General features: G+C 35.7%; 1 protein-coding gene across 1 annotated transcript in view; it reads left to right on the top strand.

Moving 5' to 3' along the window:
* The window catches only part of LOC118738119 (hemicentin-2), a gene marked incomplete in the record, with an annotated part of 156,383 nt that overhangs the window by 4,514 nt on the left and 131,589 nt on the right, over positions 1–20,280 (top strand). The window contains 5 exon segments of the mRNA XM_036469038.1: positions 14,214–14,217; positions 15,311–15,313; positions 15,446–15,578; positions 17,890–18,104; positions 18,311–18,421. Of these exon segments, the coding sequence (XP_036324931.1) occupies positions 14,214–14,217; positions 15,311–15,313; positions 15,446–15,578; positions 17,890–18,104; positions 18,311–18,421 (466 nt within the window).

Below are 20,280 nucleotides of genomic sequence, written 5' to 3'. Positions count from 1 at the left end.
AACCCCAATGTCTTCGTTTCGATCTGAGGGCTGTGTCTGAGCCAAAGCCGCTAGCGTAGAATACGCGATATTATTAAGAGCACATCCAAGTTAAAAACTGTGCATGGAATATTCCTTTTAAAGGCATATCAATTTTCTACCTATCTTTTAACAATTCCTTTAAATTATTAAATAAATTGAGTTTAACTTTTTAAGCAGGTGGCAGCCCTCTTTTCTTTATATTCAAGCTAAATATTTCTTAAAACTCTCTCGTTTGACGGACATGTTTTAATATTTCATACAATACTTTAAATAAACTCGCGTTTTTAAACAGATGGCAACACTGTTAAAAAATATTTTCAAATTAAGACCTTGTTCAACGGTTTTCGTGTGACATCCATATTCCTATACATATTTATAATGATCTAATTCCCTTAATTCGAGTAGCATTAAACAAAGAAAACAATAACAAAATCATTCGAGTGATTTTCGAGCATTTCGGTAATAAAAAAAGTTTTCTGATTTTTTCGAAATTTGTTTGCCTTATAATGCTTAATTTTAGTTGAATTTTAATAAAATTTGTACATAATAATATTTCTGTTGCTCTAATGAACTGACATTCCGAAAATGAAAGTTATATCTGCAAATCATAAGTTGCTAGAGCATTTTAAAAACTCAAAATTTACCACAAAAATAAGCCAATATTCTGATTTAATGAAAATCTTTTTGATATCTTCCCAACCTCTAATCACATCACTTCGACACAATTTTAAAAAACCAAAACAAAACGGGAAAAGAAGTTGCGGCGGATCTTGAAGTTGAAAAAATTTCAAGCTGGGCAAAAAATTTGTTAAATTTTTCTCCAACTAAATATAATAGAAAATAATATTAACTTGTGGCTGATTTTACTTGGTCAAATTAAAAAAAAAAATTGAAAAAAATGTTTTAATTTAATCGATAGTTTTCATTAAGTTAGCAATATCAACATAAAAATTTGCAATGCAAAAAAAATATATATAAAATCTTGAAGTTGAGTATATTTGAGCGGTCTTGGTTACAGCTTGTCTTGCTCTCTAATTCAATACTGAAGTTACTTTCAATGTTTATAATTCTACTTGCGACGTCCCGGGAGCATTTGGTCAGGTATAATTGAGACCTGAGAGCTCCTATGATTCGAGATTAAGCCGCATTTTCTTTTCCACGACCCTGTCTGGTCAAGTTTATAGGATAATTTTTGGCTGTCTACTTTATGTTTATGTACGTTATAATCTCGAGAATAACCTGCATTGCCGCCATGGTTGGTACAGGTACACATTGTACCCGTGATGTACGCACAAACATCCATACATATGTATGTCCATAGTTGCCGGCGCATGTACTGCGAGGGGTGGTCGGTCGAAATATTCGACTGTATAAAGGATACATAAAAATCCGTTTCTGTTGACCTTTCTGCCCGATAAGCACGCCGCTGAGTGACTACAGTGTATGTAATAGTGTTAGTCTCACGGTGTTTGACCTTATTTCGTTCTCAACAATGCTTCTCATTTGCGTTTAGCATGAATAAGTTGAAGGACTATGAAAGCGCACAGTAATGCTCGGTAGTCAGTTCCTATGGGTATATATGAATTCTTTAGAAATGTTTTTTCTAACCACCTTTGAAGTGAAAACTAAATTTCCCTTATCGTTTCTACGCAATCTTATTTCGACATATAGATAGAATTTCGAAGAGTAAAAACATTTTAAGGCATGCGCTATGAACGAAAAACCTGAACAGTGATGAGGAAAACCTTGTTGGTACTGATAATTAGCGGGTTTAACAGTAAGAGTAAAGCTGTACAAATCGTGTGATCCCTGCATTAGAAATAAAAAAAAAAAGAAATTTTCTTCTATCAAAATTTATTAAATCAGTATGCAACTCTTAAGAAAAAGATGCTCGTATATTTCTAGTATTTCTTCAAGAAAATTTACAGCAACAGCAAACTACTTTTCCTAGCAACAGAAACAATGAAAAATATTTCTTGTTATTTTCTTTGAGAACTGCAAACAACCCGTCAAGGAGACGGAGACAAAGGTGAAATCTAATGAAGAGCAAGAAAAAAATAAGTGAAGAATATACAAGAAAATAGAGGAAAGAAAAGGTGCTTAGGTAGCCTGTTATATTAGGCTACCTATGCCAATATTACAGAGATTCAATACAATAATGAAGATTTCGGCGTAATTTAAACTAAATCTAATCCTAACGCTATTTTTTCTTCTCATTTGACCCATACCAAGAGAACGACGATATTTTTCCACGGAACTAAAAATAAAATCAAAATTGCATTTCGTCGAAAGCAGTGTAAATACGCAAGTCTTTAAATTTAATGCCAGAGTGCTGTTGCAGACATTCGCCAAATAAGTTATAGGACTTGCGCGCACAGCCTGCACACACATCCATTCAAGCATCTCAGTCACACACACACACACATAAACCAAACTTTGCCGAAATCGGGCGCCCGCTGTGCTGTGCTGGTCTGGGCTAGACTTTTGCTAACACTGCACGTCGCATTTTTCAATTTATCTATCCACATCCACTTACATCCTTAAAATTACTTACTTACGAAATATTTCTTCAACAGTCTCATTTTTGCAACTTGCTCGTGCCTTTCTACAACTGTCCGTCTTTCATTGGATGTGTCAGTGTTGCGACGCCATAAATTCAGCGCAAAGCTTACGCAATGCATTTGTACCGCCGATGCTTCTGCCTGCACCGCCAGCCTGCGTGAGGGCCGGGCCTTCTTCAGTTTGCGAACCCCAACGGGGGTCGCCGCAGCACTATTTGTGTACATGACCAGCGAGCTAGCTGGCTGCCATTGGCAGCGGCAGCGGAAGCCAGCGCGCGAATAGTGAACTAAAAATTTACTTTTGCTGCTTTGCGCCAAATTCTTTACAAGGACTACTGCGAACAAATGCGAAGGAAAATGGAATACGACGCGCTGGCTAAGGTCATTTCAGAGAGGAAAAAATTGCAACAGCGGGTCATACGCGCCGCTGCGATGCGCTAAAACAGCCGACGGCGTCTAAGATGAGAATTAAAAAAGATAATGTTGCAAGGAGAAAAGAAGTGTTCGCATTAAACTATGGCAAACTGCAAAGTGGCCAAAAAATAAGGACGGGCAGTGAGCAAAAGTTACTCATACGCCTCCATCGAGCTGACTACCCGGGTGGTGTGGGGTTTGTTTGCTTTTCTTTTTCGCTTCCTCTTTTTCTGCCTATCTCGTCGCTCCGATCAAGTGCGCGTACGCACTTAAATATTTAAATTAGTATGACACTAAAAATATTCTAAAAATATGGCACGCTGCTGTTTACACTTGATTATCCTCCCGCTGTGCCTTTTATTATTCGTGTGAACGCAGCTTTTGAGCAAACGAAGGAGGAGGGTGTGTTTTTGTGAAGCTTGGCGAGTACATATTCGAAGGAATTGCGATTAAATGTTACTAGGGCCATATATATAAAATAAATGCGAGAGGAAAGAACAAGCATGCTGAACCAGGCCAAAACCGCCGAGGACGTTTCTGCTACGAAAAGGTTTCCAAAAAATCCTAATTTACATATATACGAAGTCTTAAGCAATGTCTGACTAAGGCATGCGTACGTACATTTGAAAACCGTGAAATCCGTGCCCCGTGCAAAGGCTTTTTTGCAAGGCTCAGAGAAATTACGGGTGCACCTACTATATCAGAGTAAAAGCTCGGCCTACGCCTGTACGTTTTTTGTTCAACCAAATTCTATTATTAGTATTATTGCTATTTTTATTACGATGCATATACATAATATATATGTATTATGTAGACGTGCTAGTATGTTTATGTAGTAGTGCATTGTGTATTGTACGCTGACGACTTGCACTGCTCTACCAGTTGCAGTAAATTTTATTTCGCAACTTTCTTGCGACACTTTCTAGACTTGGAACCATATTTTCTGCGTCGAGCATTCATATGCACACACACACACACACACCTCTCAACAAACGCCAAGGCGTGCCACACTTTTACTTGCTGTCGCTGTCGCTGTCGCTATAGGTGAAGCAGCAAGAGCGGCCCTGAAGATGAGCATCATCACACAGGACGCCAGCAGACAGACACTTATGGCTGGTGCGTATACACTCCCACAATAGCATACGACACACATTGATTCACATGTTGATGTATGTATATGTATGTATTCGTAGCATAAGCGTATTTGCTAACGCATATGCCTGCCACTGTAGCCTCATTAATTATGCAACATTACGCACGCACGAGCACGACACAAAACGCATAACAAGCAATAAGAAGCGCCAATAGAGATTGTACAAGCAAAAGCACATATGTATGTATGTAGATACGTACAACAGAGCAGCGGTGTAAATGGCAAAGTAGTGAATGAAAAATAAAACAGCAGCATTGCAATAGCGGCTTTAGGTATGAGGCTCATATAATTAAGTACAGAATAGGTAGGTAACCCTTAACTAGTGCCGTGAAAAAAATTTTAACACAAGCAGTGACGTGGAGTCTGTCAGACTTCGCTTATGGCTGCCTTCATTTTTATTGAAATTGATTAAATGACAAACTTCTTTGCATGTGCGCTAATATTTCAGCCCAAACTAAAATAATAACGAGTAATTATTGTTCCCTGAAAAAAGAAAAAAAAAATACATTTTTCACATTATCGTTATTTACTGTGCAGTACTAATTTATAAGCTAATCATGCTGAAACGAAATAATTTCATTTTAAGACCATTTATATTAGCCGCCACTGTTTTGGAAACTTATAAAAATAGTTTTTCGTTAGGGGAGCGGAAGCCGAACATAGCGAGCAGGGAAGTAGGGGATGATCCGAAGGCTGCTCTATTAACAAAAAATGTTCCACATTCAAATGAATAAAATTAATTAGCTTATCATTGATCAAAATGTAATTAATAATAAAATTAATCATTGTGGTTAAACAAAAATGCTTATTCTTTGATTTCTTTTGTAATAGGGTTTCGATGAATTAGCTTGTTTGATAAATTGATTAATCGCACATCCCTAAAAGCAATTAATGCAAATATTTTTTCCAAATAAAACCCATATTGTAACTCATTCAAAAATCACGTCTCCATGATTCCAAAATCGATATTTTTACATTTTTCTGTTAATCTGAAAATAAAAAGAAAGGAAATAGGAACATAATTTTATTTCGAAAGGGAAAACAATTCTTGGAAATGCGTAGTATTTTTTAATTGTGTGTTAATTTGAAGGTAGTGAGAATTTCAAGGAAAGTATAACGGTTGAGAACTACTGCGTAGTCTGATAGACTCCACGTCATTGTGAAGAACCATGTATCTGTTTACCTTGTTTTTATATAAATACATTTTCTTCAATAATTTTTATCAGCCGCAACTCTATTCAAAAATGTATTTACATATATAAAAGCTTACAACATCAATTTTTTATATATTGTTATGACTTGTTTGAAATGAAATAAAAGAATAGTTTAAATTTTGTAAAGACTGCAAATACTTTATGAAAATAATACGGTATTACTACATAATTGTAATATTTCACTTTGCTTATTGATCAACATGAATTGGACTTTTACGCAGGTGGCAACATCCTCCAAAAATATTTTCGCAGTAAATCTTTTGTTAACCTAATTCGTTTGGCACCCATATTGTAATGTTTTATTTTTATTATTAATAAAATTATATTATTTTTTCTAAAAAGTGGCAACTCTCTTAAATTTTTTTTTTTTGTATAATGCTCTTTTAAACCGCTGTCGTGATTAATTTCAATTAACCTATTAATGGTTAATTTGAATTAACATATAATTTGGCTTTTTAAACATGTGGCAAAACTTTCGAAAATAGTTTTATATAAAACTTTATCGAATCTTTCCCATTTGCCATTATTTGACTTCTTAAATGAGTGGCAGCCCTCTTCAAATATGTTCTTGAAAGTAAGCTTTCTTTCAGCATGAAGAAGTCGCATATATACTCACGAGCTCATACACTCACAAATTTTTAAGAGTTTTTTTTATTTCCCGTCCATTCCTCGGAAACTAGCTAATGTTATCTCTTGAATTACCTTAAAGAACGGAGCCTTGCAATATTGTTGTCTTATACATACACCCATATTAGGAGGATTCACTAAATCTTGCAAAACCCTTTCACCCCTGGTGTACGAATTGCATGGACTGCAAAGCTTTCGCATAGGAAACCCGCTTTTTGCGTGCACGATGAAAGGGCTGTCAAATAAGTGAAATAAGTGAAATCACATTGTCAAATGGAACTCAAAAATTATTTATCGGTGTACTTAGAACAGAATGGGTCTTCAGCCGTCCACACGTGCTGCTAAATTGGCTATTTGTTCGTTTTTGGCCCATAATATTATCAGTAGAGATATGAGAAAAAGAGATAAAGTTGTGTCAAATTTGTTTTCAAAATATGACATATCAAAACCAGCCTTTAGTGAATCCGCCTAATTTTGAAATTCAAACTTTGCTTTGACAAATATTGGAAATTAAGGCTCGATCGCTATTGAGAGTTTTTAGTCTACGAGTATCTATGTATCTACTATGACGTGGGAAGATTCTTTCTTTTAATTTTTTCCATTGTTTTTCATATTTTGTATTTTTTATTTATTTTTTTGCCAGCAGTCCATGACAACCTCAAGACGTGCGCTTAGAAGCTGTTTTCAGTTAATCTTAGGTGCTTTTCATAGTCAAGTAGGGAGTGGTTACGAAATGCAGTTTACTAATAACTTCTTCAATCCACTCTCGGTAAAGTTTATTTGCATCCCTCGTCATTGAAAAATTCGATGAAATTATAAAAAACCTACACCTGCTCTCAAGTCCACAAACTTAGACTTAATTTGTAGCGATCCAGGCGGCCGGTAGTCTTAGAAATGGTATTCGATTACTTGCCCATTTGGTATGTTCGTCCTGATGCACTTCAGAAAACTCTCCGTTGAATAACCAATTTGACATACATACATACATACATACATATATTTCTTTTATTTGCTCTGCTTTCAAGTTTTCTTGTCGACCTTTTTGGCACAACAACAACTATACATACATAAGTAAGTACTTTGAATTTTTGTTGTACAAACTTAATGATGACATTTGGAAAACAAAACATAATTGCATGCATTCAATTTACAACCAAGCAAACATGCTTATGCAAGTATATACATGTTTACAGAATTCATATGCGAATGCGTTGGCGTGCATATTTAGTTGCTTAGTTGTGTGAAAATTGTAGCGGCGCTTACGTTTTCCGAAGGCAGTCGACTCAACTTCATTAGTGTAATGAAAAATGTCAAGGACACTATGTCGCCTACAGAGCCCGAGACCGAGCCTGTGACTGCGCCATTGTGACACTTATTGCGCGTCAGCGTGCGAACGGTGCGCGCGCGTAAGGGGCACGTATGTATGTATGTATGTAGGTTGAACAGCGATGCGCGCGCGCGTGTAGAGGGCGTTTAGGTTGAAAGCGGCGCGCATTCATTATGCACACACAAAAATGGCATGGTATGCCCATAATTGAAGACATAACAAAATCGAAATAAAAACGCGAGGAAAAAAACCAGCTGAAGAAAAGCGACAAAGACACAATGAGGCCATACCAGTCAGTAGGCGGCCGTGCGTTGTGTATGAGGGTGGGAGAGGCAACTGGTATGCAGAGTGTGGCTTAGTATTCATGCCGCTGAGCGCGACGTGCATGGGCGTACGGGCATTGATAACAAAAAAAAAAAAAAACAGAAATTGCTAGCTGTAGGTATTTTACCTTTAGTATCAAAGAATTATTTTCAACTACTATTAAATGCGCATGCATTTTTTCTTAATCAACCAAATAGCTTATAAAAGTCACATGTGTCGGCATTTTGCTATTGCAATCCATAAAAAATTTGTAATTTTTTTAACAAATCCCTCAATGAACACCATGCAACCATAGCAAATCTGTGCTCACTGAAGCCAGTTATGCCGATTGCGAATCAATAACTGTAAATTATCCATGCAACCGTCATAAAATCAAAAATAGTGCAAATTTTTTACATACCCCATCTTTGGCCCTCACCCCCTTGGCTGAAATTTTGCTTACGCCCTATGCCGCATGTCGCAAATGTTGTAAAAAACAAAATGGAACACAATGTTGGCAGCAAAGCAAGCAACTAACTGTGCGGGGATTTAATTACAAAATGGCGATGTGCATGCAAATGCGCTCATGTACGCACACCTACGAATGTTTTGTGCATAAAACCGCGCATGAAATTACAAAAAACTGCCGCGTGAACTACATAGTATGTATGTATGTATATAGAGGCGATGTGGCATATTTTTCTGTGCGATATTGTTTGGGGACAATTGCAACATAATTTCCTTTTCACAAATAAACACAACATAGATATGTATGTATGTATAGTTCGTACAAGAATGTATGCAGGTGTATTCGAGGCTTGCTTACATTTGATTATTGCCGCGTGCGCTTCTCTGTTCATTTCAGCTATTATACTTATGTACATACATATATATACGTTATGAGTTACGGAATGCAGAAGAAAGAAAGTGAATCTCAAACCCATTTTAAGACCCGTGTTTGCTTGCCTTTTATGCACACATATTTAGTAAAGAGAATTTTATTTGTAGACTCAATGCGGAGACAACCTTGTACCATTTTTTATTTTTCTTTAATAAAACCAAGGCTCAAAACGATGACACGGCGTAAACAAAAACCAAATGCATCACGAACTTTTGATGTGGTCACGAAATTTTGACCAAAGACAATGTTTTGAAATTGTTTGGTGGAAAGTGAATATATTTTGCTGGGTAGTACACCCAGAAAAAAAAAACATTTTTCAGTCAGTCTTTTGAAATCCTGGTATGTGGCTGGATTTAAAATCTTCCTGTTGCATTCGACCTGTATGTAAATGAGCTCGCGGCATTTAGAAGCTGACCTCCTTTTGGTAGTGTGGGAAAAAGTTCCCTAGTATTTCCTTTCATGTACCCCACTTAACTTTTCAGGATATGTGATCGCGGAGAGAACTGGATGGAGTCTGTCTAAATACTTATTGATCTAAATTGTGAGGGACGAATCGATATTTCAAAATATGCTAAACTCTTTACTGATCCATTTATAAGGATAAAAAATACTTAAAAAACTAAAAAACAACTTGGGGTCCCTGCACGATCCCGCATGGTATTCTTCGTCGCAAAATTGGATTCGGTTATGTTAGCTATTTTTTATATTTTACTGAAAGTGAACAGTTTACCTACATATGTACACATGTATGTACAAGTATATTATATAAATGTCAAGCCGTAAATGCACACTTCATAGGGCTGTTTCACACTAGAATGACAGAACAATTATTATAACGGTTTCACATTGCATGAAAACTAGCAGAGGAACAAAATATGTTCACCTATTGGACGTTTGAATGTATTTGTAACTTTTGCACTTAAAAATTGCCTAGCGGCATTTTCGTAGTTTCTAATGTGTTTGGGCGCTGCGGCAGGAGTGCCACTTTAATGCGGGATAGAAGCTGGAACAACTTTTTGAGAAACTTTACCTCACTGCACTGCCTGTCTTGTCTACAAACCGAGTTGTTCGGCTGGCAGAAATGTTCCAGTGTGAAACCGTCTATATGGAAGAAAATTCACAACAGCGCGGTTTTATGCGCGAATGCGACTCTGCGTTGCCTTTTCTAACGATTTTCAGTCTGCTGACAGGTGTCATTTGCGTTGACATAAGCAAGATCCATCGTTTGCGCTTTCTTTTCTGAAAACCAGCCTAAGGAGGCTGTAAGGAGGAGGTAAAGTTCGGTGTTTAAAACAATGCAGAGACACAGCTCGCCAAAAAATGCTTGGTACAGTTTTTACCGCCCTTTGGTATGTTAAAGCCATGCTGAAAATTTTTTAAGAACTGTGATCATAACAGTGCCCCAAAAAGCTACAACACATATCGACTGCTGAGTGGAAGAACGACCTATCTCGGCAGCCAGTTCGAAAACGCCCTATCTCAAGAAAATTTTTGTATAAAAATGGCACTTTATAGTGCTCTCTAAACCTTCTAGATTTATTGTGAATAAAAGGCTCCGAATTCAGCACATAGTCAAAATATGTTCATAAATTTTGTAATATTCGAGCGTAAGCCTGCTACTCAAACATCTGAGCAACTAAAGGTGCCTGCACCCTAAAACATTAAATTGCATTTATCACTTTACAAGAAACCCAGATTATTAACAAAAATTTAATACAAAAGGTTGGGGATGGGGTTAGAGTTGAATTGGTTGTGTAAAATAAAAACTTTTCCCCTTTATTTCAATATTTTTGAAAGCAATACTAATTATAAGTACTAATTCATCTCACATTTCGACACTCTTCTCGCCTTTGCACTTCATTAGCCGCATTACCAACAATAAACAATTCCATCAAACCCATCCACTTTAGCACATTTATGTACATATATATTGAGACGAAAAATATGAAAGTGCCAGAGATTTAACTCATCAATTTTATTTAATTGCAACGAGGCGAAGAAGAGATAATCTTTCAATGTGGGGTAGCCTTCGGCGCTGCAGCGTCAAAGAACAAAAGATGTTGCTTAATACTTTAATTAACAAATTGAATATAAACAAAAGAGGTAGGGAGAATAAATATGTAAAGATAAATGAAACTGCTTTAGCACTTAAGTTGTGTAAATTGTGCAGCTGGAATTGCTTAAGCAGCGGAAAATGCATTTCCTCTTACAACATTTTACTCGAAACAAAAGCTCGCCCAGCTCTGACATTCATTCATTCTCTTCAATTACAATAGTAATGCATGCTGAGCGTTGAATAGTAGTGTAGGGAGCACTATTGTGGCAGCTAAATGCAGTGCAGCCGTGCAACTGACAACACTGTCAACACTGCCACGCTTCAGCTAACAACACGCATGGCATACATACATACATACATAATTCATACTCGTAGTATCTACATAGCCCCACCTTGGAGCGTACGCTCGAGCGTTATTTTTAGAAAATTATGTATTTTCTTTGTATTTCAAAAGCAATCATAAAAAAGAACTAAATCATTTTGAAAAATTTCAATTCCACTATTACTGCTAGCAGCTAAAAATATCATGCCGACAATAGCACAAAATACATAAATTCCTAAGAGTTTAGATTGAGGGGGAAAATGTAAATATATATATATTTGTAACATGTTCTGCGCGCTGTCACAACCCTGCAGAAAAACTATCAATTAAAAAAAAAATTACTCCTCTTGTGGTTAGTCGTTTTTGCGGGATTTCTATAAAATATATAACTTGTAGTTAGCTACATAAAGCTAACTTGAAACTAGTTGACAAGTAATGCAGGAGTAAAGCTTGAGATTGTTTTCTTTAAACGCGTTTCTATTTAAATATCCTGCACTTCGCAAATACTTTTTCGAATTGAGTACAAATAAAAGGGAGATCGAAATTTCATATTATCATTTTGAGGTTATGTCTGGCGGAGTTCGAATATGGAACCACCTACGGCAGAATGTGTAAACATATACGAAATGTAATAAAATAACGCAAATAAATAAGTAAATAAAAAAGTAAAAAAAATACAAAAAATTGTTGTTCTTTCTATTGATCTTTTTTGTCCAAAAGTGGTTAGTTACATTAAATGCAGAACACTGAATACTTCGTCGCCACCGCCATACAAATGTAGTTAGCTTTCCTCAAAGGAAATATACAAAATAATAGTGGCCTTTACTTTGTTCCTAAACAACTTCAAGTACAATTATAGTTAGGTAGATTTCCTGTAGGGAAGCTCCTGGCCTTTTGTGCGAGGCGAGGTGGAAATGTGACACAACGTGAAGATGAGTTGCTTCAAAAGCTTTTTGCATTTCATTTTTTCATAAATTAAAACATGAAATTATTGGTTGAGTCTAATTTTATGACTTTTCCTTTTATTATCGTTGTTTTTGCTGTTGTTGACGTGCTTCGGCTTGTTCTTTATTTCCATTGAGCATTTGTATCTGCATATGAAGGGCGTCCTCTGACTTGTCAGCGTATTTTTTTTTTTGTACAACAATCAAAGCTGAATATTTTTGGAAAGCCACGATTTATGTTAATTGAAAATGACTTTTCTTTAAGTTTGTCCACCACTGGAGAAAATGAAATCTGTGTCACCAGCAGCCGCTTTTGTGCGTAGGTGGACGCCGTGCTTATTTTAGTGTGGCTTCTAATTACATTGCCTTTCTAGAAAAACTTTTTCCGCGCGATTTTTAAGGCTTCTAACTTTAATTTAGTTCGGTGGGTGCTTAGCGAAGACATGCAGACACTTATATGACTTTTTATTATTCTCTTTATGCAAGTACGAAGTACTATGTGTAATATACATTGTATATATGTGTAGTATGTAGTGTACATACTATATGGCTCATATAAAAGCATTGCTTTAGGCTTAGTCTCGTCTCATTTGCATGGCTAGAAACTGTTGAGGGATAGCGTAATTTAAATTTCTTTTTAGGTAATCACATAGAGCCCTAAAGATTATTTACTAAGCTTTTAGCATACTTAAGTATCTAATCAACAAAGTAAAACACGTTTGCCATTAGCAATAAAATTTCCAGCAATAAATTATTTAAAGACAAGAAAACAATTGTTTTTTTAAATATGCTTGAGTCGGGTACCATATAAAATGAAATTCTGTATACAAAAACGAGCAATACCCAGTCCCGCCTTTTGGCGAGTTCAACGAAAAGTTTAATAAAAACGAGAAAAATTCATTGAAAACAAAAAATTTTCCTAAATTTATATAGCATGTGGCAGCTTATGTATGTTTGTCTCTCACGCATTACTTTAACTCCTTTCGCTTAGCAGAAAATTCATGTGCGAGATTCGGTAACCAATCCGTGTATAGCCTTGCGTCACAGCAGGAAGAGAGTAAGCTTCGATGGGATCACTCCGATATATTCTCTTACTCTAAACCTGCATGACGATTACTCAAAAAGTTTAAAATAAATTCAGTCATAAAAAAATTAGTTATCGAAAGTGATCAAGTTAGCGAAATTTATCGAGTCAACGAAGTTTATAGCTATCGAAATTTATCGAGTTATGCATGTCTTGAGATATAGTAACGTATCTATTTATTGAAATTGATCAATGTTTATTAAGTTGTCGAAATTTTTAAACACAGAGAATTATTTAGTTGTGGAAATTTAAGGATAGGTATCGAGCGATAAATATTTATGAGACTCACAAAATTTGTCAAGTTAATAAAATTTATCAAGTTATCGATATGTATAGAATTATCGTTATTTATATAGTTAATGAAATCAATCGATTTATCGTAATGCTTCGAGAAATATGGAGCTAACAAAATTAAACGACTTATCGGAGTTGATACAGGTGCCCGAAGTTTATCGAGCTATAGATTTATATCGTGACAAATTTTAATTTTTGGGTTATCGAAATTTATCGAGCCTTCTAAGCGCACAGTTATCGAAATTAGTAGTCATCGAATTTTTCTGAATCATCTGATTTCAGTGTTTTTGAGATTCATGGAGTTATTTAGTCATATAAAATTATCAAAATTTATCGACATACTGGAATGTATCGGATCACCTCCAGTTTCTCCGAAAGACCTGCGAATATATTAAAAGTTTGAGTTACTTTTTAGTTCCAAAGCAGTTATAGGTTAAACCACGTGGTAAGTTATAAAACCTCTCCACGGATCTTACAAACTAGAAAAACTGTCGAATATCGACATTAAGTGGCATTCTTAGCATAAATTATACTTTTGTACCTTATACAGATTTAAAAAAATTCCAGAAATTTGCATTAAAATTATGAGCTTTTTAGTAAGAATTTTTACAAAATTTTTGGGTGTGCAGTTACAAGGTTTATGACATTTTAATAAAATAAGTGCAAGTTTTTTTAGCGGCTAAATATTGCCTTGATTTTTTTTTTTACCGCGATAACACTTTTTCCATATAAAAATGAATTCCTTGCAGAAGAAAATGCGCACGAACGTTTGCGAAAAGAATTTTAAAAAATCAATGCCAGTTTTTATAAATTGCAGTTTTAATATGAAAAAAAAAAAAATAAAAAAATCTTTCGCTTTAAAAACATTGTAAACATTAAAAAAAAAACCATCCAGTTTGGACCACCAGGCAGTTGAAGCAGAAGGTTCCGCAAAACTTTGGAGCACAAATAAGTAAAAAATTCTAAGAATTTCATAAAATTCCAAGTTTCAGAAAGGTAAAGTTCGTCTTTATTGTTGAATCTTTTGGCAAGGACCAAGATGGAAAATTTTCCAATTGATACAATTGAACGTTGAAAATTGGTGCTAAGGCAAGGATTCAACATCTGGAAACGCTAGGCACTTAAGCCTAATTGAAATTGAATTTTTCCTGCTTCAAAAGTATGCTCAATATTTATAAGTGAACATACATAGTAGTTTACAGAAAATTCCGAAAATTGCCAGATGCGGGTGATTTTGCCACCTCAACCACCGACATCGGAAGCAAACTATGCCGTAGTCTGTGGTGATAGCCACATGTGCCTCTGCTAGTAGGCTCCAACACTCGTAAATACAAAAAACTGCAAAGCTATAAAAATCCATTCACTAAAAGAAATTTCTGCTAAGTAGCAAGCGAATTGTTCGAAGCAAAAAATAAAAAACAGCAAGAAAACAAAATCGAAATAAAAGGCAAAGAAATAAAGACTTGTATGGTCGGCTGACTATGCAGTGGCGCATGGCGACGACGACAACAGGCGCGTATTGCAGCAAGCGGAGGTGGTTGGGAGGTATGTATGTACATGAAAAAGGAAAGAAAAAAATCAGGCAGCAGTACATAATTGCATTCACTCAAGCGTGCTTCAAAAAGCAGATACGCTCGGCACAGAAGAGGGTAGTAAGAAATCAATGAAACAGAACGGAAGTTGTAGGAAAATATATACAAACAATCAATAGCGCAAAATTATTGCCCTTCAACAACAGCAACAGCAGCAGCAGCGGCAGCAGCAGCGGCAAGCAAGTAAAGTGAGAAGGAGCCTGCTTCTGTAAACGATAAAGATTTAGTCTTTGCGGTGACGCAAGCAAGTGAATTGAGCGGATGGGCGTGGGCCTAAGCGGGGGGAGGGGGCGCAAAAAAACAGGCAAGAAACCGTGAAAAGAAAAAGGAAGTTCAAATAGGAAATAGTTTCTGCAGTTCGTTAAGGAAACGGAATAAATGTTAGTAATAAGTAGCGATGAGAATATTTATTGTTGCTTTGTAGTTGTTGGACGGGTAATCTCCCATACAGACAGTCACAGTAGCAGTTAAAAACTTGCAATGGTTGTTGTTGCAAGCGAGTACAGATTTATACATGTAATTATTTTATGCTTATCCTTGGTGGAGATTGCACATCTATATATATTTACTATTTTCATATACATATTCATTGAGATATTTTATTCTGATTCTTCTCTTCATTCTCTTTGCAGTACCCGCCAGAGTAGTTTGGGCTGCGGTTGGCAAAAGCGTAGATTTGCTGTGCGATTTAACGCCTCCAACGCCGCAGGACTCCGTGAAGCTGCTGTTGTGGTTCAAGGACTCCACCGGAATACCACTATACAGGTAGTTGAAACCACTTAATCATTGGCTAACTGTGTACAAGTGCTCTAAGTTATTTATAAGCTCAGTTATTTCATACGTGTGAAATGGAGAGGGAGGGGAAGTGGGGGGGGCGGCATTAACACACTGCTGGTAAAAAGGATTCGCAAACGGTTAAAAGTCTGCAATGAAAGTTATAAATTTTAAAAGGAAATTGAAAACTCATCACTGCGGCCAGCACCACCTACAAACCGAGGACTTTGTTGCTCGACCTGCATGCCAATTGAGCACGAATAGCAGCCAACAAGCTAAGGCACCTTTTTGCGGTGGGTGGTGAGCACATTTAGCTGTGCTGCTGTGTGCACATTTTGGTTGCCAAGGCGTGTATACGTTGTTATTGTACAGCTGTCCGATTCGCTCGATTGTTGGTAAGCTGTCGCTGTTGCTGTTGCTGTTGCTGTGCTGTTGCTGCCACTGCCGCTAAGTTAACTTTTCGTTTCCCTTTCCTTGTTAGCTCGTTACGCTCACGTTTGGCGACAGTTGAACAAACGTTCAAACAGACGTGACAACAAAAAGGACGATTATTCATACATTCATACATATGTACGTTTCTATGTATGTATGTATATGTGTGTGTACTCATCAGTGTCGCTACGGTCAGTAGACCGCAAACACTTAGGTGGCGATATTCACACAATTTTGGAGACCCGATTTGGTGTTTTTGGCACGGTTAAGATGAAAATTCATATCTAGGTTTCATCTGTCAAATGTCATTTTCTCTTATCCTTCTGCTGAAAAAGGAAAAGCTTTTCCCTGGTTTGATGTTTGCTGTTTCCGCAGGAGCTTTTCTAGCCGCTTTCAGGAGGAAACAAAAAAATAGCGGCTACTACCAACGTTGCCGTTTTGGTAATTTTTGATCAAAATTTATATGTAATTCTATAGTTTCGGTTTCGAATTTGGTAACTTGGTAATATACTATTTTTTGTGTGAGAATCAACTGGAACGATCCCTTCCACAAAAATCGATAATAAATACCAAATCCAAATGACACTTAAAGAAAATCCTTTTGTCTTAACGGGTTGATCTTTTTAGACAAATATTGACAACTTTTTAGGATTTATTGGTCGTTACCTCGATACATAAAACTTAGAGCACCGCAAAACAATTTTTTTTTTAGGTTATGGTCTAATCAAAAAGCTCAAAGGTTATCAAATGGCATGATTTTGGTGGGGAAATGACTTAGGCTCGTCGAGAAATTTTGCGCTCGGAAATATTCTATTGTTGAATAACTGAGTGTTAGCGGGGACCAGTATATTTGCAAGTATATATTTGTATAAACAAAATATTTATTCGAACAACTCTAAATGCAAACTACACTTAAATGTACCTTGAGGCAGTTCCAATTCCTGAGAATGACTAGAAGTGGCCAAATTGAGTTTTTCGCCAGACTAAAGTTAAAGAAAACCATACAAGCTCTTCATATTAGCAAGCTTGGGCTATTTTTATTTATTTGTTGTTATTTTTATTCATCAAAATTTGAAACCTTTCAATGGAGCAAATAAGCAAAACCTAAAAAAAAATACAAAAAATCAATAGTAAGTCTGAAATCGTGTTCACATTATTGTAATTTGCGGCTCATTCTTTGTTGGTAAGCAAATAATACTGAAGTCAAGTAATTTGGCATTGAAAAATCTGTCAGTAAATTAAATAGATAATTTATCACAAATCAAAAAGCAAATGATGAAAAAAACCGACTTGTCATTTATTTTAGCTGCCAACATTTATTTTTAGTCAGCTTCCCTTAAAAATTTGTATATTTTTATTAGAAAAGCTTCTATTGAAAGTGAAGAGTGAAAATATTGTTTGGGAACCCAATGAAATGTCGCTTTAAAGGGAAAACTGCCTATGTCGACTTAGGCTACTTTAATTCACGGGCACATAAATGTATATAGAAATCATAAAAGTAAGTCTGAACGCTATTGATTTATTTGAAGTAATTTCACGTTGTAATATGAACATAGTTTTAGCTACTTTAAATTTGCACTGTGTTATACTCACATTGAACGGGCTATAAAACTGATCTCTCACTCTGAATGATTCTAAGAAATCTAATTAAAGAGCTCAAAATTTTAATTAACCTTTTTTTTGCAAATTTTTTGAGAATTTTGGTAAGAAATTCAAAAATCATTGTGGCAACACTTCGTACTAATTCAAAATATCCTTAAGCATAAAACCGATTAGTAACAACTTTTTTAATTAGGAAAAAAAATACCAGAAATTTTTAGCCCATAAAAAACACAAATTTGCATCTCATTATTTTTGTTTTCTATTGCAGCTTGGATTCACGCAGCGGAAATATCAAATTAGCACCACATTCGGCCATAGCTAGCGATCTGGGTCAGCGTTTGTTCTTCTCCATTGGCGATAATCCGAAGGACTCACGCTTACAAATACGCGATGTGAAGCCAACAGATGGCGGCATTTATCGCTGTAGAATAGACTTTTTCAATTCGCCAACACGAAACTTTAGAATTAATTTAACTTTAGTAGGTGAGTAAAGCATAAGAGCATATAAAAAATATGTATGTATGTACTATATGTATATACATATACATATATATAGTATGTACGACTATTTACACACAGTAGGCATTTCATTGGCAATTGCCTTTTTCAACATTCATTTATTTTACTCCTTTTTCCATCATTCTTCTCTACATTTCTTCCCTTTCCTTTCCTAATTCGTACGTTGACAGTTCCCCCAGAGGAGCCACGCATTTTCGATGCACAAGGCAAGGAGATCGCTCAGATGGCCGGTCCATTTCGTGAGGGCTATGAGCTTTTTTTATGCTGTCAAGTCAAAGGAGGTAAGTGATTTGTAAATGTCAGTCCATTTTTCAATCAACGCGTTGATTTAGTATACGTACATGTGTGTGCATACATTTTTACAATATAATACACAAATATGAATGTAGATATGTGGCGGTATGTGTAAGGTATTAGATTATTGCTTTTTGTACGAATACAAATAATGTTTATACTTTCGCTATACTTGCTCCTTGCTATAAGCTCCAGAAAATACTGCGGTATCTCCATGGTTTGCTAGGCGGTCCTCGCATTGTTGCTCATCCCTGTATTATTGGTTTCAAGAGCAGTTAGGGTGCTGAAGCAATAATATACTAGCTTTGATGTTATTATACATGATGCAATAATACAAGGTGTTCTCGCTCTAATTCCGCCATATTGACTGCCTTAGGTGAACCAAGTTTTTTATTGGAGGATATAATGGACTTTGTATGAATAAAAAATATTATTGTAGGTGTGCCAATTCAAATTTAAAAAACTTTATGTTTCTTGCTCGGCTATCGAATTTTTTTCTGTTTTCTATAAATTCAAACATTTTCGTCCAAATGACGCGACTTTAACATTTTTGTTCTTTTCTCGCTTAATTTTGCGCTGTTTAAGTATTAATTTTTCTTCGTTTTGCTTAATTTTGTCTATCAAATGGAAGTATTTAACAGCAAAAACAAGTAGTTTCATGAACTATTTGGAAGCTTAAATCTACACTGTAGTCTCTTATGATCTTGTGAACGAAAGGCATGTAAAGAACTTTTCTTTCCGACCGCTTCACACCTGAAATATAACCAAATTTCATTTCCCTTTTAAAGTGTCTTATTTGAGCGCATCCACCGGCGCATTACTGGAAAAACTCTTTTTGTGTAAAAAAAAGGTGCCTACTCGATTATTCGATGGTGATGCTTTTTGTAATATTCGTAAAAAATACTTATAACAAATTCAGCCCAACCTAAAGGTCTAAAGATCGATTCCTAGTCCTAGCAACATGGACGTTTTTGCCGGCAATGGCAAATTACCGTGTGTAATTCTGGCATGATTGAAAGTGCTCCCACATATTTTTTTGACAAACATATGCTCTTTTGCTTATGATTGTCATTGTGCCATGATTTTGTTTCCATTTTTGTAAAGTTCCTTACGAGACTTCCAATTGCTCTAAATTTAGCTTCGGTTTTTGTTTCAGATTTACAGTTGTGGTGTCTTCAAACTAAAAACAAAAGCACCAAAAAACGCACCAAGCACCAAACTCAAAAATTTTCGCGTTCCGAATTAAGAAAATCGCTAAATTGAGTGCAAAAAGCACTAAGTAGGCAACAATGCTCCCAAATAAGAAGGGAATAGGGTTTCCCTTTATTACAGAGAGTTTTATTTGCAATGGAGGACGTCATTGCTTCCCTTTTTCCAATGAACACTGTTCTGTGTAATTTTCTTGGTTTTACTACAGTTTTCTATACAGCATCCACATGTAACTTGCTGAAAAATAAATATTTATACTATTCAGGATAAGTTCCATCATAGGCAACTTTTCTCCCCAAGTAAATGGTACAAAAAAAAATTTTACACTTCTCTTATAAGATATTGATAGTTCCAATATACTACGCTTACAATTTTCGGTACTGGTGATGAGTTCTGGCATAGCTCAATAGAGGTTCTATCGAAATAAAATTAAAAAATTTTCCAATCCAATGCGTTGAAAAGTGCTTTCTTAAAACTTCTGCCGGCATCATTTTCACAATGTCCAATGTAGAAACTTAAATCTGGATTTCAGTAAGAATGTAAATATGAAAGTTGAAACTTAGTAAATATGCAGGGGCGAATTTTAATCATATTTACTTTTACAGTACTTCATTAGTTGTTATCGATAATTTAATCA

Source organism: Rhagoletis pomonella, unplaced genomic scaffold (genome assembly GCF_013731165.1).
Source record: "Rhagoletis pomonella isolate Grant_MI unplaced genomic scaffold, Rhpom_1.0 Rhpom_scaffold_00004, whole genome shotgun sequence".
Classification (NCBI taxonomy): Eukaryota; Metazoa; Arthropoda; class Insecta; order Diptera; family Tephritidae; genus Rhagoletis; species Rhagoletis pomonella.
This window is presented reverse-complemented; position numbering and strand designations above follow the sequence as displayed.